This window comes from Chiloscyllium plagiosum, chromosome 10 (assembly GCF_004010195.1).
Source record: "Chiloscyllium plagiosum isolate BGI_BamShark_2017 chromosome 10, ASM401019v2, whole genome shotgun sequence".
Taxonomy (NCBI): domain Eukaryota; kingdom Metazoa; phylum Chordata; class Chondrichthyes; order Orectolobiformes; family Hemiscylliidae; genus Chiloscyllium; species Chiloscyllium plagiosum.
In genome coordinates this window covers 28,777,578-28,794,753 of record NC_057719.1, presented here as the reverse complement: position 1 = coordinate 28,794,753, position 17,176 = coordinate 28,777,578, and the positions used below count along the sequence as shown (strand labels likewise).

Below are 17,176 nucleotides of genomic sequence, written 5' to 3'. Positions count from 1 at the left end.
AAGCAAAGACATGCCAGAGAATTCCTAGAGGCCTGGCACTCCAACCACAACGCCATAAAGAAACACATAGATCTAGATACCATTTATCAACCCCTCAGAAAACGAACAGGAAATGATGTCACCACAAACACCAGGAACCCCATCCAGGAGAAAGATATAAATAGAAAGCAGGAGACAACAGCTTTGCTTCACTTGGAGGTCGCCACTAATGATGTTACCTAGCCAGGTAATGAAACGTCTGGATATCAAACCTACACCCTAAATGAAATGAGTACCAACTGTAGAGTTCTTCTGGAGATGAAGTCCCTTCTTCACACTGAGGACGTTCTTCATTATGTTGTCACTTAGTCTTTTGTATTACATTGTTCTACTAACATTCTAAATGGGACAAATTCAGACCAGCTCAAGACTGAGCATCCCATGAGGCACAGTGCGTCATCAGCAGAAATGCATTTCACAGCAATATGTAACTTCATAACTGGGCACATTCCACATTCTGCTATTATTGTCAAGGTATGGACAAGTGAAGAGTGTCAAAGATGACCCCATGAACAACAACAGCTATACCAAAACAGGCACCAGCCTGTTGCAGCTACAGTGTAAAACTACACACATGCTAAACCCCATTCTGAATACCGAACCAAGCAATCCTGTAACCAATAAATCAGTTCAAAACTCCGCAATCCTATCATATCTAGTCATGAATAGTGGTTGATGATTAACTAACTAATTGTAACCTAGAATATGTGTGCAAATGAGAAGATGAGCTGAATGGATGATCCACCTTTGCCATCTCCTGAGGATCGACCGTTGCAGAACAGAGTCATTGGCTAATTTGATTCACAATATTTAACAGTTTCCTCTTTTTCATGCTCTTTAATCAGCCAGAGGATTCTGGATTTGTTTGTCCTACCTGTCGTCTTGTGAGAATATATTTGACTGTACATTAATAAACTCCTCCACAAAAACATCCTGTTGTTATTAGTTTTGCATGCTAAATTTTTATTCCAATTTACCAAATTAATTCTCCATTGAAGTTGGCCATTCCCAAGTTATTATACTACTTGTTCATTTCCATAACCAACCAAAACCTTGTGATACATTGATCACTGTCACCTAAATGTACCTTTACTAACACTTGATCCGTCTGATTTCTTAGAACCAGATGGAACACTGCCTCCTTTGTCTAAGGACAGGAAACACACTAGAAAATTTCTCTTGAATACACTGGAAACTTTTGTCTCTTTCTGCCCTTTAATTATCCAAATACTGCCTGGAATAGTAATAATGCCCCCTTTATAACAGCCCTATAATTCTGTCACCTCTGTAATTTCCTTGCAGATTGGTACCTCTGTATCTTCCCCACAGACCTACAGAATATGCCCAACAATGTAATGGCACTCCTATGTTTTGGTCATGCCTGCTTCACCATTGAATAATGATCATGGCTGATCAGCCAACTCTGTACCTGCTTTCTCTCCACATCTTTTGATCCCTTTATTCTTAATAACAATACCTAACTCCTCTTTGAAAATATTCAATATTTTGGCCTCAACCAGTTTCTGTGCCAGAGAATTCCATAGGCTCGCCATTCTTTGGGTGAAGAAATTTCTGCTGCTCTCAGTGCTAAATGATTTATCCTATATCATTACCCTGTGATCCCTGGTTCTGGATGTCCTGGGAATATCCTTCTTGCATTTACCCTGTCTAGTGCTTTTAGAATTTTGTAGGTTTCTATGAGATCCCCCTTTCATTATTCTAAACTTTGGTGAATATAATATAACCTAATCCAGTCTCTCCTCATTTGTAATTCCTGCTATCGCAGAAATCAGCGTGATAAAACTTTGTTGCACTCCTTCTATAGCCAGTACATTCTTCCACCGATAAAGAGACCAGAACTATTTGCAATACTCCAGGTGTGGTCTTATTAAGATTTGTACAATTGCAATAAGACGCCTGTGCTCCTGCACTCAAATTCTCCGGCTATGAAAGCCAGCATATAATCTGCCACCTTCGTCACCTGCTGCACCTACCTGGTTATCTAGGTCTTGTTGCACCTCCCTTTTTTTGCAATCTATCATCCTTCAGATTAGAATACCTTCTTTGTTACGGTTATCCACCAAAAACCTTAATTTTTCCTAGTGTTGCATTATCCATCTCTCCCACTTCTCTGTGCTTCTTAGGTTTTGCTCTGTAATGTTTCCTGTGGCTCTCACGCTCCCTGTCCAGTTAGTGAAAATGCTCTCCAATTGCACAAGCAAATCACTCCCCAAGTACAGTTGATCCAGCTCTGTTTAAGTACAACTTGTCCAGGCTGTATAGGTCCTAGATCCCAGGAAATTAGAGCTTTCCCACTTGCACCATGCTTCCAACTACATTCAGTTACTCCATCTTTCTAATTTCCTACTGTCTAGCATATGGCACAAGGAATAATTCCGAGATTACTATCTTTTAAGGTGCTGTTTGCCACTTTGTTACCTAATTCCTTAAACTTTGAGGACCCCATATCCCATCCTTCTTTCAACCTGTATCATTAATACTACTTTAGACTACATCTGCTTGGTGTTTAAGGATATCCTTAATTCTGGCACCAGAATGTGTCTGACTAATTTATTAGAGGTTTTTCCAGGAAATTTCAACCAGAGTGGATCGAGGGGATTTAGTTGATGTGTTGTCATGAGATAAGAGTTCAGTGTCGGAGGTAGTATATTATCGTAGATAGAGAATTAAGTCATGGACAAGGAACAGCAAGTGGGGATAAGAGGTTCTTTTTCAGGTTGGCGACCAATGAGCATTGAGGTTCCATTGCTTGGACTACGGCTGTTTACAGAATGCATTAATGACTTAGAGCATGGAAGTGAATGTACTGTGGCCAAATTTGCAGATGACAAGAAATACCAAAAATATAAATGCAGATTGTCAGGGAGATACAAATAATCTATAGAGGGATATTAGTAGGTTAAGTAAGTGGGTAAGAAATTGACAAATGGAGTATAATGTGGGAAAATGTGCAGTAAATGTAAATGTGTATGTAAATGAACAACATTAACTAGAGAAAAATCTGCAGAAAGCTGCAACACAAAGGGATTTGGGATTACTTATGACAAAACACAGAAAGCTGGCGTACAGGTGGAGTGAGTAAATAGGCTAATGGAGTGTTGGTCCTTATTTCAAGGGGGTTGGAGTAAAAGAGTAGGGAAATCTTACTGCAACCATACAAGTTATTGGTAAGATCACATCTGGAGTACTGTGAGCAGTTTGGTTCCATTATTTTAAAAGTATATATTTTGTTGGAGGCAGTAAAGAGAAAGTTTACTTGAATGATCGGAAGGAAGGATTGTCTTATGAGCAAAGTTTAAATAGGTTGGGACTGTACACATTGGAATTTAGAAGCCATAAGATTCTTAAGGGGCTTGACAGGATAAATGCTGAGAACTTGTTTCCCTCATGGGAGAGTCTAGGACTGGAGTGAACAGTCTCAGAATTAAGGGGTACCAAGAAGTGAGGAATTTCTTCTCTGAAGAGTGAGAATCTTTGGAACTCTCCTACAGAGAGTTGTAGAGTCAAGAGTCTTTCTGTATAGTTAAGACTAAGGTAAATAGATGCTTGATCAGTAGAGGAGTTAAGAGTTATGGGAGAGGGCAGGAAGATGGATGCGTGGAATGTTGGATCAGCCCATGATCCTGTTGAATGGTGGAGCAAGCTTGAGGGGCCTACTCCTGTTGCTATTTCTTATGGTCTTGTGATTAGAAGGCAGCAAACAATATGGAACCATGTTTAGCGCTGCAGCTATGCCTGTCCATACCCTTGCTTGTAAAATAGCCGATGACTGTTGCTTTCTCAATCTTCCTTCTGTCTGTCAGCTAATCCTACAGTGGGCTAGACTCTGGCTGCACCTTCCAGAGGACCAATTGGTGTTATCACCAGTCAAAATGGAATACTGTTGGAGAGTGAAATGCCTTCCTAGGACTTCTGAACTGGTCCTCCTTTACTGCTTGGCAATTATCCGTTCCTCCTGTATCTGCATTATATTAAACTGCAGGTGACCATATTTATAAATGAACTATCCATGGAACTCTCATACAGTGCCACATGATGCCAGCTGCTGCTTAGATATCCAGAGATCAAGCTGCCGGAGCTGAATCACTCCTCTTGAACATTTTCATGGTGTCAGTATGGGTTGATGAAGTTTAAATTTATTTTTAAAAGTTCAGTTATTATTTGGTTGATTAATGTAGTGCGATTTCATGATTTATGGGATTTGCTCGAGTGAAAAGCTAAAAATTCTATTGAATAAGCAATTTTTTTATAGGCACCCTCTACTTTAATTCACAAAACAGAACCTTCCACTTTTTAGCCTAACTAAAATATACTTCATGAAGATGCATTACACTGCCCTTTAAGTAGGTATCTGGTTCTCTTGGAATGAGTCCTGGGAATTCTTAGCTGTTTCCTTCACAATGAGTTTTTTCCTTTGAACTTGTTCCCTAGTACAAGCGAGGCAAAAAAGATTTACAAGGATTTTGCCCGGGATTTGAGGATTTGAGCTGTAGGGAGATGCTGAATAGGCTGGGGCTGTTTTCCCTGGAGCGAGTTAAAAATCAGACAACAGCAGGTTATAGTCCAACAGTTTATTTGGAAATATTAGCTTTCAGAGCACTGCTCCTTCATCAGGTAACTTGTGGGGCAGGATCATAAGACACAGAATTTATAGCAAAAGGTCTTAGTATCATGCAATTAAATGATATATTGAACAAACCTAGATTGCTGTTAAGTCTTTCATCTTTTAGAATGGGTTGCAGGTTTTGGTTCATTAATATATAAATCTCAGAAGTTCTTTTAAGTTACATTCTTGAAATAACTTAATGTTTTATATAAAAAAAAGGTGATGTCCCAGCTCAGAAATGTATTAACGGTGTGAGGTTAGCAGTGCACTGAAAGCTAGTACTTTCAAATAAACCTATTAGACTATACCCTGGTGTTGTGTGATTTTTAACTTTTGGCGAGTTTTGAGAAGATTTGTAGCTCAGGTTGAGGGTTTGGATGTAAGTTTGCTTGCTGAGCTGAAAGGTTCATTTCCAGACATTTCGTTACCTTACTAGGTAACATCTTCAGTAGATCTCACGCGAAGCAATGCTGAAAATTCCTGCTTTCTATTTATATGTTTGGGTTTCTTTGGATTGGTGATGTCATTTCCTGTGGTGATGTTATTTCCTGTGATGAAGTCACTCCTGTTCCTTTTCTCAGGAGGTGGTAGATGGGGTCTAACTCGATGTGTTTGTTGTTAGAATTCCAGTTGGAATGTCATGCTTCTAGGAATTCTCGTGCATGTCTTTGTTTGGCTTGTCCTAGGATGGATGTATTGTCCCAGTCGAAGTGATGTCCTTCCTCATCTGTATATGAGGATACTATGAGAGAGGGTCATGTCTTTTTGTGGCTAGTTGGTGTTCATGTATCCTGGTGGCTAGTTTTCTGCCTGTTTGTGCAATGTAGTGTTTGTTACAGTCCTTGCACGCTATTTTGTAAGTGACGTTAGTTTTGCTCATTGTCTGTATAGAGTCTTTCAAGTTCATTAGCTGCTGTTTTAGTGTGTTGGTGGGTTTGTGGGCTACCAAGATACCAAGGTGTCTGAGTAGTCTGGCAGTCATTTCCGCGAAGTCTTTGATGTAGGGGAGAGTGGCTAGGGTGTCTGAATGTGTTTTGCGTGCTTGTTTGGGTTTGTTGCTGAGAAATCGGTGGATTGTGTTCATTAGGTACCCATTCTTTTTGAATACATTGTATAGGTGATTTTCCTCTGCTCTGCATAGTTCCTCTGTGCTGCAGTGCGTTGGCTCGTTGAAATAATGTTCTGATGCAGCTTAGTTTGTCGGTGTTGGGGTGATTGCTTCTGTAGTTCGATATTTGGTTTGTAAGTGTTGTTTTTCTGTAGACGGTGGTTTGAAGTTGCCCATTGGCTGTTCGCTCTACTGTAACATCTAGGAATGGCCGTTTGTTGTTGTTTTCCTCCTCTTTCGTGAATTTTATGCCAGTAAGGGTATTATTGATGGGCTTGAAGGTTTCCTCTAACTTGTTTTGGTTAGTGATAACAAAGATGTCATCCACGTAGCAGACCCAGAATTTGGGATGGATGGTTGGCAGAGCTGTTTGCTCAAGTCTCTACATTACTGCCTCTGCTAAGAACCCTGATATCAGAGATCCCATGGGTGTTCCATTGGTTTGTCTGTAAGCAGACCATTATTTCATCCTCTTCTATCTTAATGTCTTTGATGGTCCTCAGGAATTCTTGGGTGGAGTGGCGTGAGCCTTCTACTAAGTGTTTTAGTCTTTGGTGTAGTTCCTTGGCCAATCTGTAATTTGGTGTTCCAGGTAGCTAGACTACGGGTCGGCGCGGGGTGGTGGGGCGCTCCTGGTTTGTGAATTTTGGATAATCTGTAGAAGCGTGGTGTGTTGGATCTGTCTGGTTTCATTTTTTGGAAGTCAGTCTTATTTATTTGTCCAAATTTCTGAAGTTTTTTGAGTAGGGCTGTGATTCAGTTCTCTAGTTGTGGGGTCGGGTCTATCGTTACTTGTTAGTAAGTGTTGCTATCTGTAAGTAGTGCGTTTGCTTTTTCAATGTCGTCTCTTCGATTTAGAATGACTGTCAAGCGTCCTTTGTCTGCAGTAGAATAACAGTGTTTTTATTTTTTTTAGTCTTTCCAGTGCTTTCCTTTCTTGTGTATTGAGTGTGTTTCCTTCCTTCTTTCTGTTTAATGTTGGTACGACTGCTTGTCTGATGGATTGTTGGGTTTCCTCTGTGAGTTTTTTAGTGTTGTTTCTTAGTGTCTTTTAGTGTTGTTTCTAGTGCTACTAAGAAATCCTTTTTGTCTGTATCCTGGCAGTTGTAATTTAATAAGGCTTTTTTCAGTGTCTGTTAAGGGTCGGTCAGATAAGTTTTTTATCCATGCTTCTGTGTTGTCATTGTTGTTACTTTGTGTAAGTTTGTCTAGTTTTTTTATTTTCTGTGTTTGTCATTGTCTACTATCTATGGCTTGTTGTACTGTGTTTGTCCATTCATGGTCTGTTGCATGACTGAGTTGAGATTTTTGATGCAAAATTTCCCGGTTGTATTTACGGAGTCTGTTGTGGGCATCATTAATCATTTCTCTGAGCATTCTGCGGCCGTTTTGCTCTGCTACTCTTACGGCGAGTGGGGTGTTAAGGGGAGATTTGTGTTGAAGACATTTAGGTAGTACCTGTTTCCTTTGGCATTCGTGTAGGAAGTACAGCTGTTCGTGGGTGGCGCTCTGTCGGATGGCATTAGTTTCCCATTTTTGGGCTAGTTTTAGCGTATTGCGCCCATAGGTCTTAGCGAGTTTTGAGAAGATTTGTAGCTTAGGTTGAGGTTTTAGATGTAGGTTTGCTCGCTGAGCTGAAATGTTCATTTCCAGACATTTTGTTACCTTACTAGGTAACATCTCCGATATCAGGGTTCTTAGCAGAGGCAGTAATGTAGAGACTTGAGCAAACAGCCCTGCCAACCATCCATCCCAAACTCTGGGTCCGCTATGTGGATGACACCTTTGTCATCACTAAATGAACCAAGTTAGAGGAAACCTTCAAGCCCATCAATAATACCCTTACTGGCATAAAATTCACGAAAGAGGAGGAAAACAACAACAAACTGCCATTCCTAGATGTTACAGTAGAGCGAACAGCCAATGGGCAACTTCAAACCAGTGTCTACAAAAAAACAACACATACAAACCAAATATTGAACTACAGAAGCAATCACCCCAACACTGACAAACGAAGCTGCATCAGAACATTATTTCAACGAGCCAACACACTGCAGCACAGAGGAACTATGCAGAGCAGAGGAAAATCACCTATACAGTGTATTCAAAAAGAATGGGTAACCAATGAACACAATCCACTGATTTCTCAGCAACAAACCCAAACAAGCACGCAAAACACGTTCAGACACCCTAGCCACTCGCCCCTATATCAAAGACATCTCAGAAATGACTGCCAGACTACTGAGACCCCTTGGCATCATGGTCGCCCACAAAAACACCAACACACTAAAACAGCAACTAATGAACTTGAAAGATCCTATACAGACAATGAGCAAAACTAACATCATTTACAAAATATTGTGCAAGGACTGTAGCAAACACTACATTGCACAAACAGGCAGAGAGTAGCCACCAGGACACATGAACACCAACTAGTCACAAAAATACATGACCCTCTCTCACTAGTATCCTCACATACGGAATAACGAAGGACACCACTTCGACTGGGACAATACATCCATCCTAGGACAAGCCAAACAAAGACATGCATGAGAATTCCTAGAAGCATGACAGTCCAACTGGAATTCTATCAACAAACACATCGAGTTAGACCCCATCGACCACCCCTTGAGAAAAGGAACAGGAAGTGACTTCATCACAGGAAAAAATCACCACAGGAAATGACATCACCAACCCAAAGAAACCCAAACATATAAATAGAAAGCAGGAATTTTCAGCATTGCTTTGTTTCCAGCAACACATTTTTCAGCTCCTGAAGATGTTACCTAGTAAAGTAACAAAATGTCTGGAAATGAACCTTTCAGCTCAGCGAGCAAACCTACATCCATTTTTAACTTTGTCCATCCCAGTTCAACACCGGCACCTCCACATCATGGTATTTGTGGAGCAACAGAGGCTGAGGGGTGACCTTATAGAGGTTTATAAAATCATGAGGGGCATGGATAGGATAAATAGACAAGGTCTTTTCCCTTGTTTGGGGGATTCCAGAACTAGAGGGCATAGGTTCAGGGTGAGAGGGAAAAGATTTAAAAGGAACCTAAGGGACAACTTTTTCACTCAAAAGGTGGTGCGTGTATGGAATGAGTTGCCAGAGGAAGTGGTGGAGGCTGGTACAATTACAGCATTTAAAGGGCATCTGGATGGGTATATGAATAGGAAGGGTTTAGAGGGATATGGGCCAAGTGCTGGCAAATGGGACTCAATTTATTCATGATATCTGGACGGCATGGATGAGTTGGATCAAAGGGTCTGTTTCCATGCTGTACCACTCTATGACTATGTCCTAGTTAATTCTGTCATTTTAATTTGAACGTAACCCCCAACTTGCATTCCTGCATGGCGAGTCACTGCATTTTGCCAGCCATGACTGTTCCTCCACTTCTGAATCCTGGCAGGCTAGTCATGCCAGTGGATTTTCATGCATATCATTCAGGATAATCTCTAATAATCAAACTCCAAGGTTTCCTTTTAGGCAAATCTTTTGTATAGACCACTTGACTCCCTTCATGTTACCTTTAAGTTAAAGAGACAATATGAAAGAATAATAATCATGTAAACCTTGACCTTATATCATCATATTGTCTAGGACATGAGAATTCTCTGCAAGTTCTCACTTGGAATAATTTGTAGACCCCACAGATTTGAATTGTCCTATCATGCTTCTATTGATTAGAATATAAACTTAAATATTCACTAGTTACTTGCCAAACACACTTCTCTTTAACTGATGGCGCTTTATTAGGTGGTTAACTTAAATTGATTTTCTAAGTGCCTTATGAATATAAGAGCAGGAGTGGGTCATTCAGCCTATTCCACCTGCTGTACCATTCAGTTTGATCATGGCTGATCATGCACTTCAATTCCTTTCCCACATTATCCACATATCTCTTTATGTCATTTGTATTTAGAAATCTATCAATTTCTACTTTTAAACATACTCAGTGACTGACCTCTCTTCACCCTTGAGGCTAAAGCATGTCAAAGATTCACAACCCTCTTCAGTAAAATTTTGGTCCTATGTGACTTGCCCATTATTTTGAAATTGGGTCCCTGGTTTTGGACTCTTGAGCAGAGGAAACATTTTGTCTGCATCAATTTATTCTTTTAAGAATTTTGCAGATTTAAATGAAACCTATTAATCATCTATCAGGTTTTGAAATTCACGATAAAGCAGGCCATCTTCATAGGACGCAAATTAAAGGTACATTTTACTCCATTAAAAAATTGAGCTGTTTCACTTTCCTGTCCTTTCGTAGATTTAATTTAACAGTACTAGTCATTGAATTCTTGTGTGCCTGTAATTTATTATAGGATAAGGGTGGTATTTTCAACTGTCACACAATTCAATATATTTCTCAAGAAACTAATAGTTAGGTAATTGGTATGTGTGTGATCCTGTAATAAGAAGTGTTCAGTACCTGTAAGTGAATTACAAAGCAACAATTCAGATAAACATAAGTTGAACATTGTATTTTTGGATTTGATAACATTTTCATTTTGAACTGTAGTTTTTAAAATATCTATTAACCTATATTAAAATAGCTTGCCAATTAATGGTTAATTTTGAGCCCATCTTCCTTGCCACTCCCAGCAAAGTAGTTTTCATTTTTCTGCTCTATATTGGAGCAATTTGATAAATCACAATTAGATGCGACACAAAAATGTTTTCAAAATCCAGTATATGTGCTGAAACCCACCTGGAAACTAGAACTGGGGCTGTTCTTCTTTCCACTAGGTATTTTGAGAATGGTAGCACTTGTCCCAATTGACCAGAATATCAAATTCCAGTTCCAGCCGTATAGATTAGCAAGTTTTGAGAAGATCTACAGCTCAGGTTGAGGTTTTGGATGTAGGTTTGCTCACTGAGCTGGAAGGTTCATTTCCAGATGTTTCATCACCCTACTAGATAACATCTTCAGTGGGTATCCAGGCGAAGCATTGCTGATAATTCCTGCTTTCTGTTTATATGTTTGGGTTTCTTTGGGTTGGTGATGTCATTTCCTGTGGTGATGTCATTTCATGTTCTTTTTCTCAGGGAGTGGTAGATGGAGCCTATCTGTTTGTTGTTAGAGGTCCAGTTGGAATGCCATGCTTCTAGGCATTCTCGTGCGTGTCTCTGTTTGGCTTGTCCTAGGATGGATGTGTTGTCCCAGTAAGAGTGGTGTTCTTCCTTATCTGTATGTAGGGGCAACATGTCCATCCTAGGACAAGCCAAACAGCGATGCATGAGTATTCCTAGAAGCATGGCATTCCAACCAGAACTCTATCAACAAACACATCGAGTCAGATCCATCTACCGCCCCCTGAGAAAAAAGAACAGGAAATGACATCACCAACCCAAAGAAACCCAAACATATAAACAGAAAGCAAGAATTATCAGCAATGCTTCACCCGGAGGCCCACTGAAGATGCTGCCTAGCAGGGTGACAAAACGTCTGGAACTGAACCTTCCAACTCAGCGAGCAAACCTGTACCCAGTAAAGAGTAGCATTCTAACAAACTAGACCTGTCGCTTTCATTATCCATTGAAAGTTCTCTATTTTTGAAACTACCACATACTGCTGTTTTGAAAGGCAATGATAACTAAAGACAGAATTGAATCTTAAATATAATATTAGCTCCTCCAGGAAATAGATGGCTGAACATGGGAGCAGCGTTTTCAGCCCTCACAGCTGGTCCACCATTCTAGATCATGGCTGATCATTGACCTCTGCACTGCACCATGCTTTCCCTTGATGTCATTCATGTCTAGGAATCTGTCATTTTCTGTCTTGAATGCACTCTGTGACTGAGCTAGCACAGTCTGCTAAAATAAAGAATTCAGAACGTTCTCTACCTTATGAGTGAAGAAATTCACTTTTGTTTCAGTCTAAAATGATTTGCCCAATCCGGTGACTGTTTTTAGGCAGCAAACCATCCCCACCACCACCCCTGTCCTGTTTGCATCTATCATTTACAATATAACCCTTCGCAAATTGCGTAAGTTTCAATTGGATCATCTGTCATTCTTCGAAACTGTAGGAAGTACAGACCTAGCCTCCTTGATAACTCCTCATAGGACGTTCCTGCCATTCAAGGAATTGGCTGGGTGATCCTCTGCTGCTCTCTCTTCATGTAAACTATATTCTTCATTGGGTATGGATCCAAACTTCATGCAACACTCCAGGCGCAGTCTTGCAAGGTTCTGTAAGTGTTTGGAAGACATTTTCGTTCCCGTACTCAAATCCACTTGTAGGAAATGTCATGTTATTTGCCTTTCTAATTGCTTGCTGCATCTGCATGTTAGCTTTCAGTGACATCGAAACAAGGATACTCTGGTTCCTCTGGACGTTAATAATTCCCAATTTCTCACCCATTTAAGGAATGTTTTGTGCCTCTGTTCTGTGGTGTAAGGTGTGTTTTTTTTAATATGTCATTTGTTTTAGCGTTTGAACTAATGACATGAATGTTTTGGTCTGTTTCTGTGAGGGGGATTAATGATTAGCTTTATCAGTATTTCTGGAGCCATAATTTTAACAAAAAATCTGAGAGAATATCTGTGGAGTGATATTGGGGATTTGAGAGTTTTATGACTGGTGGAGTAAATCATTGAAAAACATTAGCTTACTTTCAGTTTGGAAGAATGAGGAATTGCTTCTATTTTGCTCAGAGAATAAAATCCGCTAGTTTGGAAGTTGTTTAGTTTCAGTTTGCGGAAGTCCTTGTTGAAGTTAGATCTAATTAAAGGATAGAGTATATGTATAATTTAATGTTTAAATCATTTGTGTAATGTTTAAGTGCTATTAAGTTGAATGCAAAAGTCTCTGCCTTGACATGCTGTCAATACTGTGATGTAAAACAAAATATTGCATACCATACATGAGAGATTTTAAAAGTTTTCCCATATAATGTGCCCTGTACCTTGAGATAAATCTTCCTTCAATCCAGCCTAACAAAAACTGTTTACGATTCCACAAGGTTCGTCTTGTTTGTATGTGATACAATCCATCAGCTCCTGCTCAAACTGGTAATGGTATAACAACTGCAAACATTCAAGTAGCTTGCCAACAAGTTGAAATTACAACCTGGTAATCCAACAACTCAATTCTCTTCCTATATATTAGCAGAAGATTGTTATGTAAAGTAGGTTTCAAGCTGTAATGAGTTGCTAAGCCTTTCGTCTGTGTTGTACTATTTGCTGCTCAGTTCTGCTCATATGAACAAGGAGCAAGAGTAGGCCACTTGGCCCTTCAAGCCTGCTCAACCATTCAATAAGGTCATGACTGATCTGGTTTTAACCTCAATTCTGTTGAGATACATCTTACAGTTCTAATGTGTTAAACTGTTTTAGTAACATGAAGTTTGGTTTACTTTACGAAAAAAAAAGACTTGTTTCTGCCAGCTGCTATCATTTAGTTTGTGATGCAAACAGCTAATAATTTCTAGCCAATGCTGGAGAAACTGCCAAACTCTCTCAGATCCACAGGGACTCACTCAGACATGCAAGAGCTATATAAAGAATCTTACTAAATCATGTGGGGGGTAATATTTAATTCAAATAATTTGAATTCATGTAAATTAAATCATTGAAGCACCTTCATTCATACCTGGATCTACTTTGACCTTGAAACGCAAGGGCAAGTTATTTCTTGTGCCAACCATGGGTAAAAGTGGTGTGTGACATAAACAAGAATGACTCTTTTGGAAAACATTCAAAAATAGTATTACTAAGGGAAGTTCTGAAGAAGAGTACAATTTCCAGTTCTGGTTCCCCTACTATAGGAAGGATGGTTATTAAATTGGAGACGGTTCAGAAAAGGTTTACCAGGATGTTGTTGGGACTGGAAGGTTTGAATTACAAGGAGAGGCTGAATAGGCTGGGACTTTTTCTCCCTGCAGCATCGGATTTTGAAGGATACCCATATTGAGGTGTATAAAACCACAAGGGACATAAATAAGGTGAATAGCAAAGGTTTTTTCCCTAGGGTTCGAGAGTTCAAAAGTAGGGGGCATATTTTTAAGATAAGAGGAGAAATATTTAAAGGGAACCTGAGGGGCAATGTTTTCACACAAGAAGGTTGTTCATATTTGGAATGAACTGCCAGAGGGAAGAGGTAGATGCAGGTACAGTTACGACATTTAAAAGATATTTGGACAGTACATGGATAGGAAAGGTTTAGAGGGATATGGGGGCAAACACAGGCAAGTGGGACTAGTTTAGTTTGGGAAAATTGGTTGGCAAGGATGAGTTGGACTGAAGGGTCTGTTTCCACGCTGTATGCCTCTATGATTCTAGAATCATACAGGATGCGAAACATAAACTTTGTTTCTGTCTCCACAGACGCTGCAGACTCCTGAGTTTCTCCAGCACTTCCTTTTCTTTGTATAAGGGATGCTACCATTTTATTTATGTTAGAGCAAAGAGATTAATTGTGCCCTTTTCCCTGTCATTGCTATGATACCTTCTTATATGCTGTGTGTACCTGTGAAGAATAATGTGTTCCTGAGATCCACAATAGATTTTGTCAGAAAAATAATGTACTGTTTATTTTGTTTCTGTTGTGGATTTGGTAGTCAGAACTTAAGTAATTTGGAGACATAAGTTTTTTAAAACAAAATAAAATAAATTAACATTTTGTTTTTAACAGATGTGAGAGTTGTGTGGAACTTCTGTTCATAAGAGGTTCTGGAAACTGTCAGGAGTGTGGCACAGCACTACGAAAAAACAATTTCAGAGTACAACTCTTTGAGGATCCTACAGTGGACAAGGAGGTAGAGATTCGAAAGAAAGTATTAAAAATGTAAGCATTTTAGTTTTGCTTTTGTTTGGCAATTGTGGGGATAATTATGTGACCGGTGATAGAATTATAGCACAAAGATGTACTATTTGACTTAACTAGTGCAAGCCAGTATTTATACCTACCCAAGCCGCCCTCCACTCACTAATTATGTCTTTCCATGCTGCTCCCACATTCTTCTATTCATTTTTACCAATATATGCATCAAAGCATCCTTTAACAATCTGCTTCAACCACTTCATGAGGCACAGTTCTATATTGTCAACATCGCATTTAAAAACAATTAAAACTAAAGTGCAGTTTAACCTAAAACTTAACATTACTTTCTTGCCTTCATATTCTGTTGTTTGTATGAATGTTGTTTGTACTCTTTTATGGCCGTAACAGCTTGTATTGCTACTTTTAGTGACTTTATGCTTCTGTGCACCCAAATTCTTTTGTTCCTATGAACTCCATTTTTCATCCTGTAAGAAATATTCCAGCTAACAAAATAAACTGCCTCAAACTTCATTGAATTGCAGTTACCACTCTTTCTTTGCACAATCTAGAAGACAGTTTTTAGTCAGGCTGCAACATTACTAGCTATTATCATAAATCTAGTTTCAAATCTTAAGCTGATTGACAAAAGATTTAGAGGTGACATGAGGAAATGTTACTCTACAAAGTGAAATGTTATGAAACTGAATTGCCTGATCGTGAAAGTGGATTTTGTAGTCACACGGTAAAGAGTCTTTTTCCCTTTAAGTAGTTATCCAGTTTATGAGGACAGAGCAAGTGAATGGCCTCTGTGTTTGTACACACCTATGATTCTATGAAAGTTTTCATAGCATGACACCAATTTCTTGATTCAGACTAATTTGATACATTCTGTAATACTAAATGGTAATAGCCCCAACAATGAACCCTGCAGGAGGACAGAGTTTCTCATTCTTTCCAGTCTGACTAAAATTCATTAACTCTTATGCTCAAGTTTCTGTTTTGGAAATTATTCTCTGCTTTGTCATGAATCTAAAAATAAAATACTGCAGATGCTAGAAATCTGAAACAAACATGGAGAATGCTGCAGAAACTGAGCAGGTGTCACAGTATTTGTGAGGAGAGGAACAGAAATAATGCTTTGAATCACATATGACTCCTCTTCAATTCTGAAACTCAGAATGTTAACTCTGCTGAGTTTTTCCAGCATTCTCTGTATTTGTTTGTTGTAAATTTCTTTCATGGAACTCTATTATAGTCACAGAGATGTACAGCATGGAAACAGACCCTTCGGTCCAACCCGTCCATGCTGACCAGATATCCCAACCCAATCTAGTCCCACCTGCCAGCCCCTGGCCCATATCCCTCCAAACCTTTCCTATTCATATACCCATTCAAATGCCTCTTAAATGTTGCAATTGTACCAGCCTCCACCACATCCTCTGGCAACTCATTCCATACATGTACCACCCTCTGCGTGAAAAAGTTGCCCCTTAGGTCTCTTTTATACCTTTCCCCTCTCACCCTAAACCTATGCCCACTAGTTCTGGACTCCCCGACCCCAGGGAAAAGACTTTGTCTATTTATCCTATCAATGCCCCTCATAATTTTGTAAACCTCTATGACGCTGCAGCGAAAACAGCCTCAGCCTGTTCAGCCTCTCCCTGTAGCTCAGATCCTCCAACTCTGGCAACATCCTTGTAAATCTTTTCTGAACCCTTTCAAGTTTCACAATATCTTTCCGATCGGAAGGAGACCAGAATTGCATGCAATATTCCAACAGTGGCCTAACCAATGTCCTGTACAGCCGCAACATGACCTCCCAACTCCTGTACTCAATACTCTGACTAATAAAGGAAAGCGTACTAAACGCCTTCTTCACTACCCTACCTACCTGTGACTCCACTTTCAAGGAACTTAAAAGCCCATAAAGATTCCATTCCTTCACTACACAGGTCTGTACTTCCTTTCATCCTTGAACGATTAAATAATGTTAATTAAACTGGATTTCATTACCATATTCTCTCTTTCTGCATGTTTCTTTATTTTTTTCTTTTTATAAGAAGTCCAGCATCTTTCCAAATCAGGCTAACTGAATTGTATTTCTCTGGTTTAAAAAAAACAAAAAAACAGTGGATGCTCTAAATCAGAAGCAAAAACAGAAATTGTTGGGAAAACTCAGCACACCTGGCATCATCTGTGAAGAGTAATCAGCGTGAATGTTTTGGGTCCGTTGTTCCTTTCACAGAAGCACTGGAACCACAATGGTAAATCTGATTTAATTTCACAGATGCTGCTAAACCTACTGAGCTTTTCCAGCAATTTATGTATTTCTTTGAAGTTAGGCATTTATTTTCTCTGTTCTCTGGCAATGTTCTGTTGAATGGTCATCTACCTAAAATATCAATTTATCTAGTTTCTCTGTGAGACACTGATAACTTGCTCAGTCTTTCCAGCAGTTTCAATTTTTAATAAGGTTTTGGTTGGTCAGAATCTGTTTTATGTTTGGGAAATTGTCAGAATGCTGAATATCACTATCCAATTGGTAATATTGATCCATCACACATAAACATAATTGATTAGTAATAAAGGGAATTATTATGTGTACTTATTTCGATTTGTTTTTAA

General features: G+C 39.3%; 1 protein-coding gene across 1 annotated transcript in view; it reads left to right on the top strand.

The window, feature by feature from the left end:
* mnat1 (MNAT1 component of CDK activating kinase) overlaps positions 1-17,176 on the top strand; it is a 171,936-nt gene that overhangs the window by 2,017 nt on the left and 152,743 nt on the right. The window contains exon 2 of the mRNA XM_043697252.1: positions 14,423-14,575. Within this exon, the coding sequence (XP_043553187.1) occupies positions 14,423-14,575 (153 nt within the window). The remainder of the gene's footprint in view (positions 1-14,422; positions 14,576-17,176) is intronic.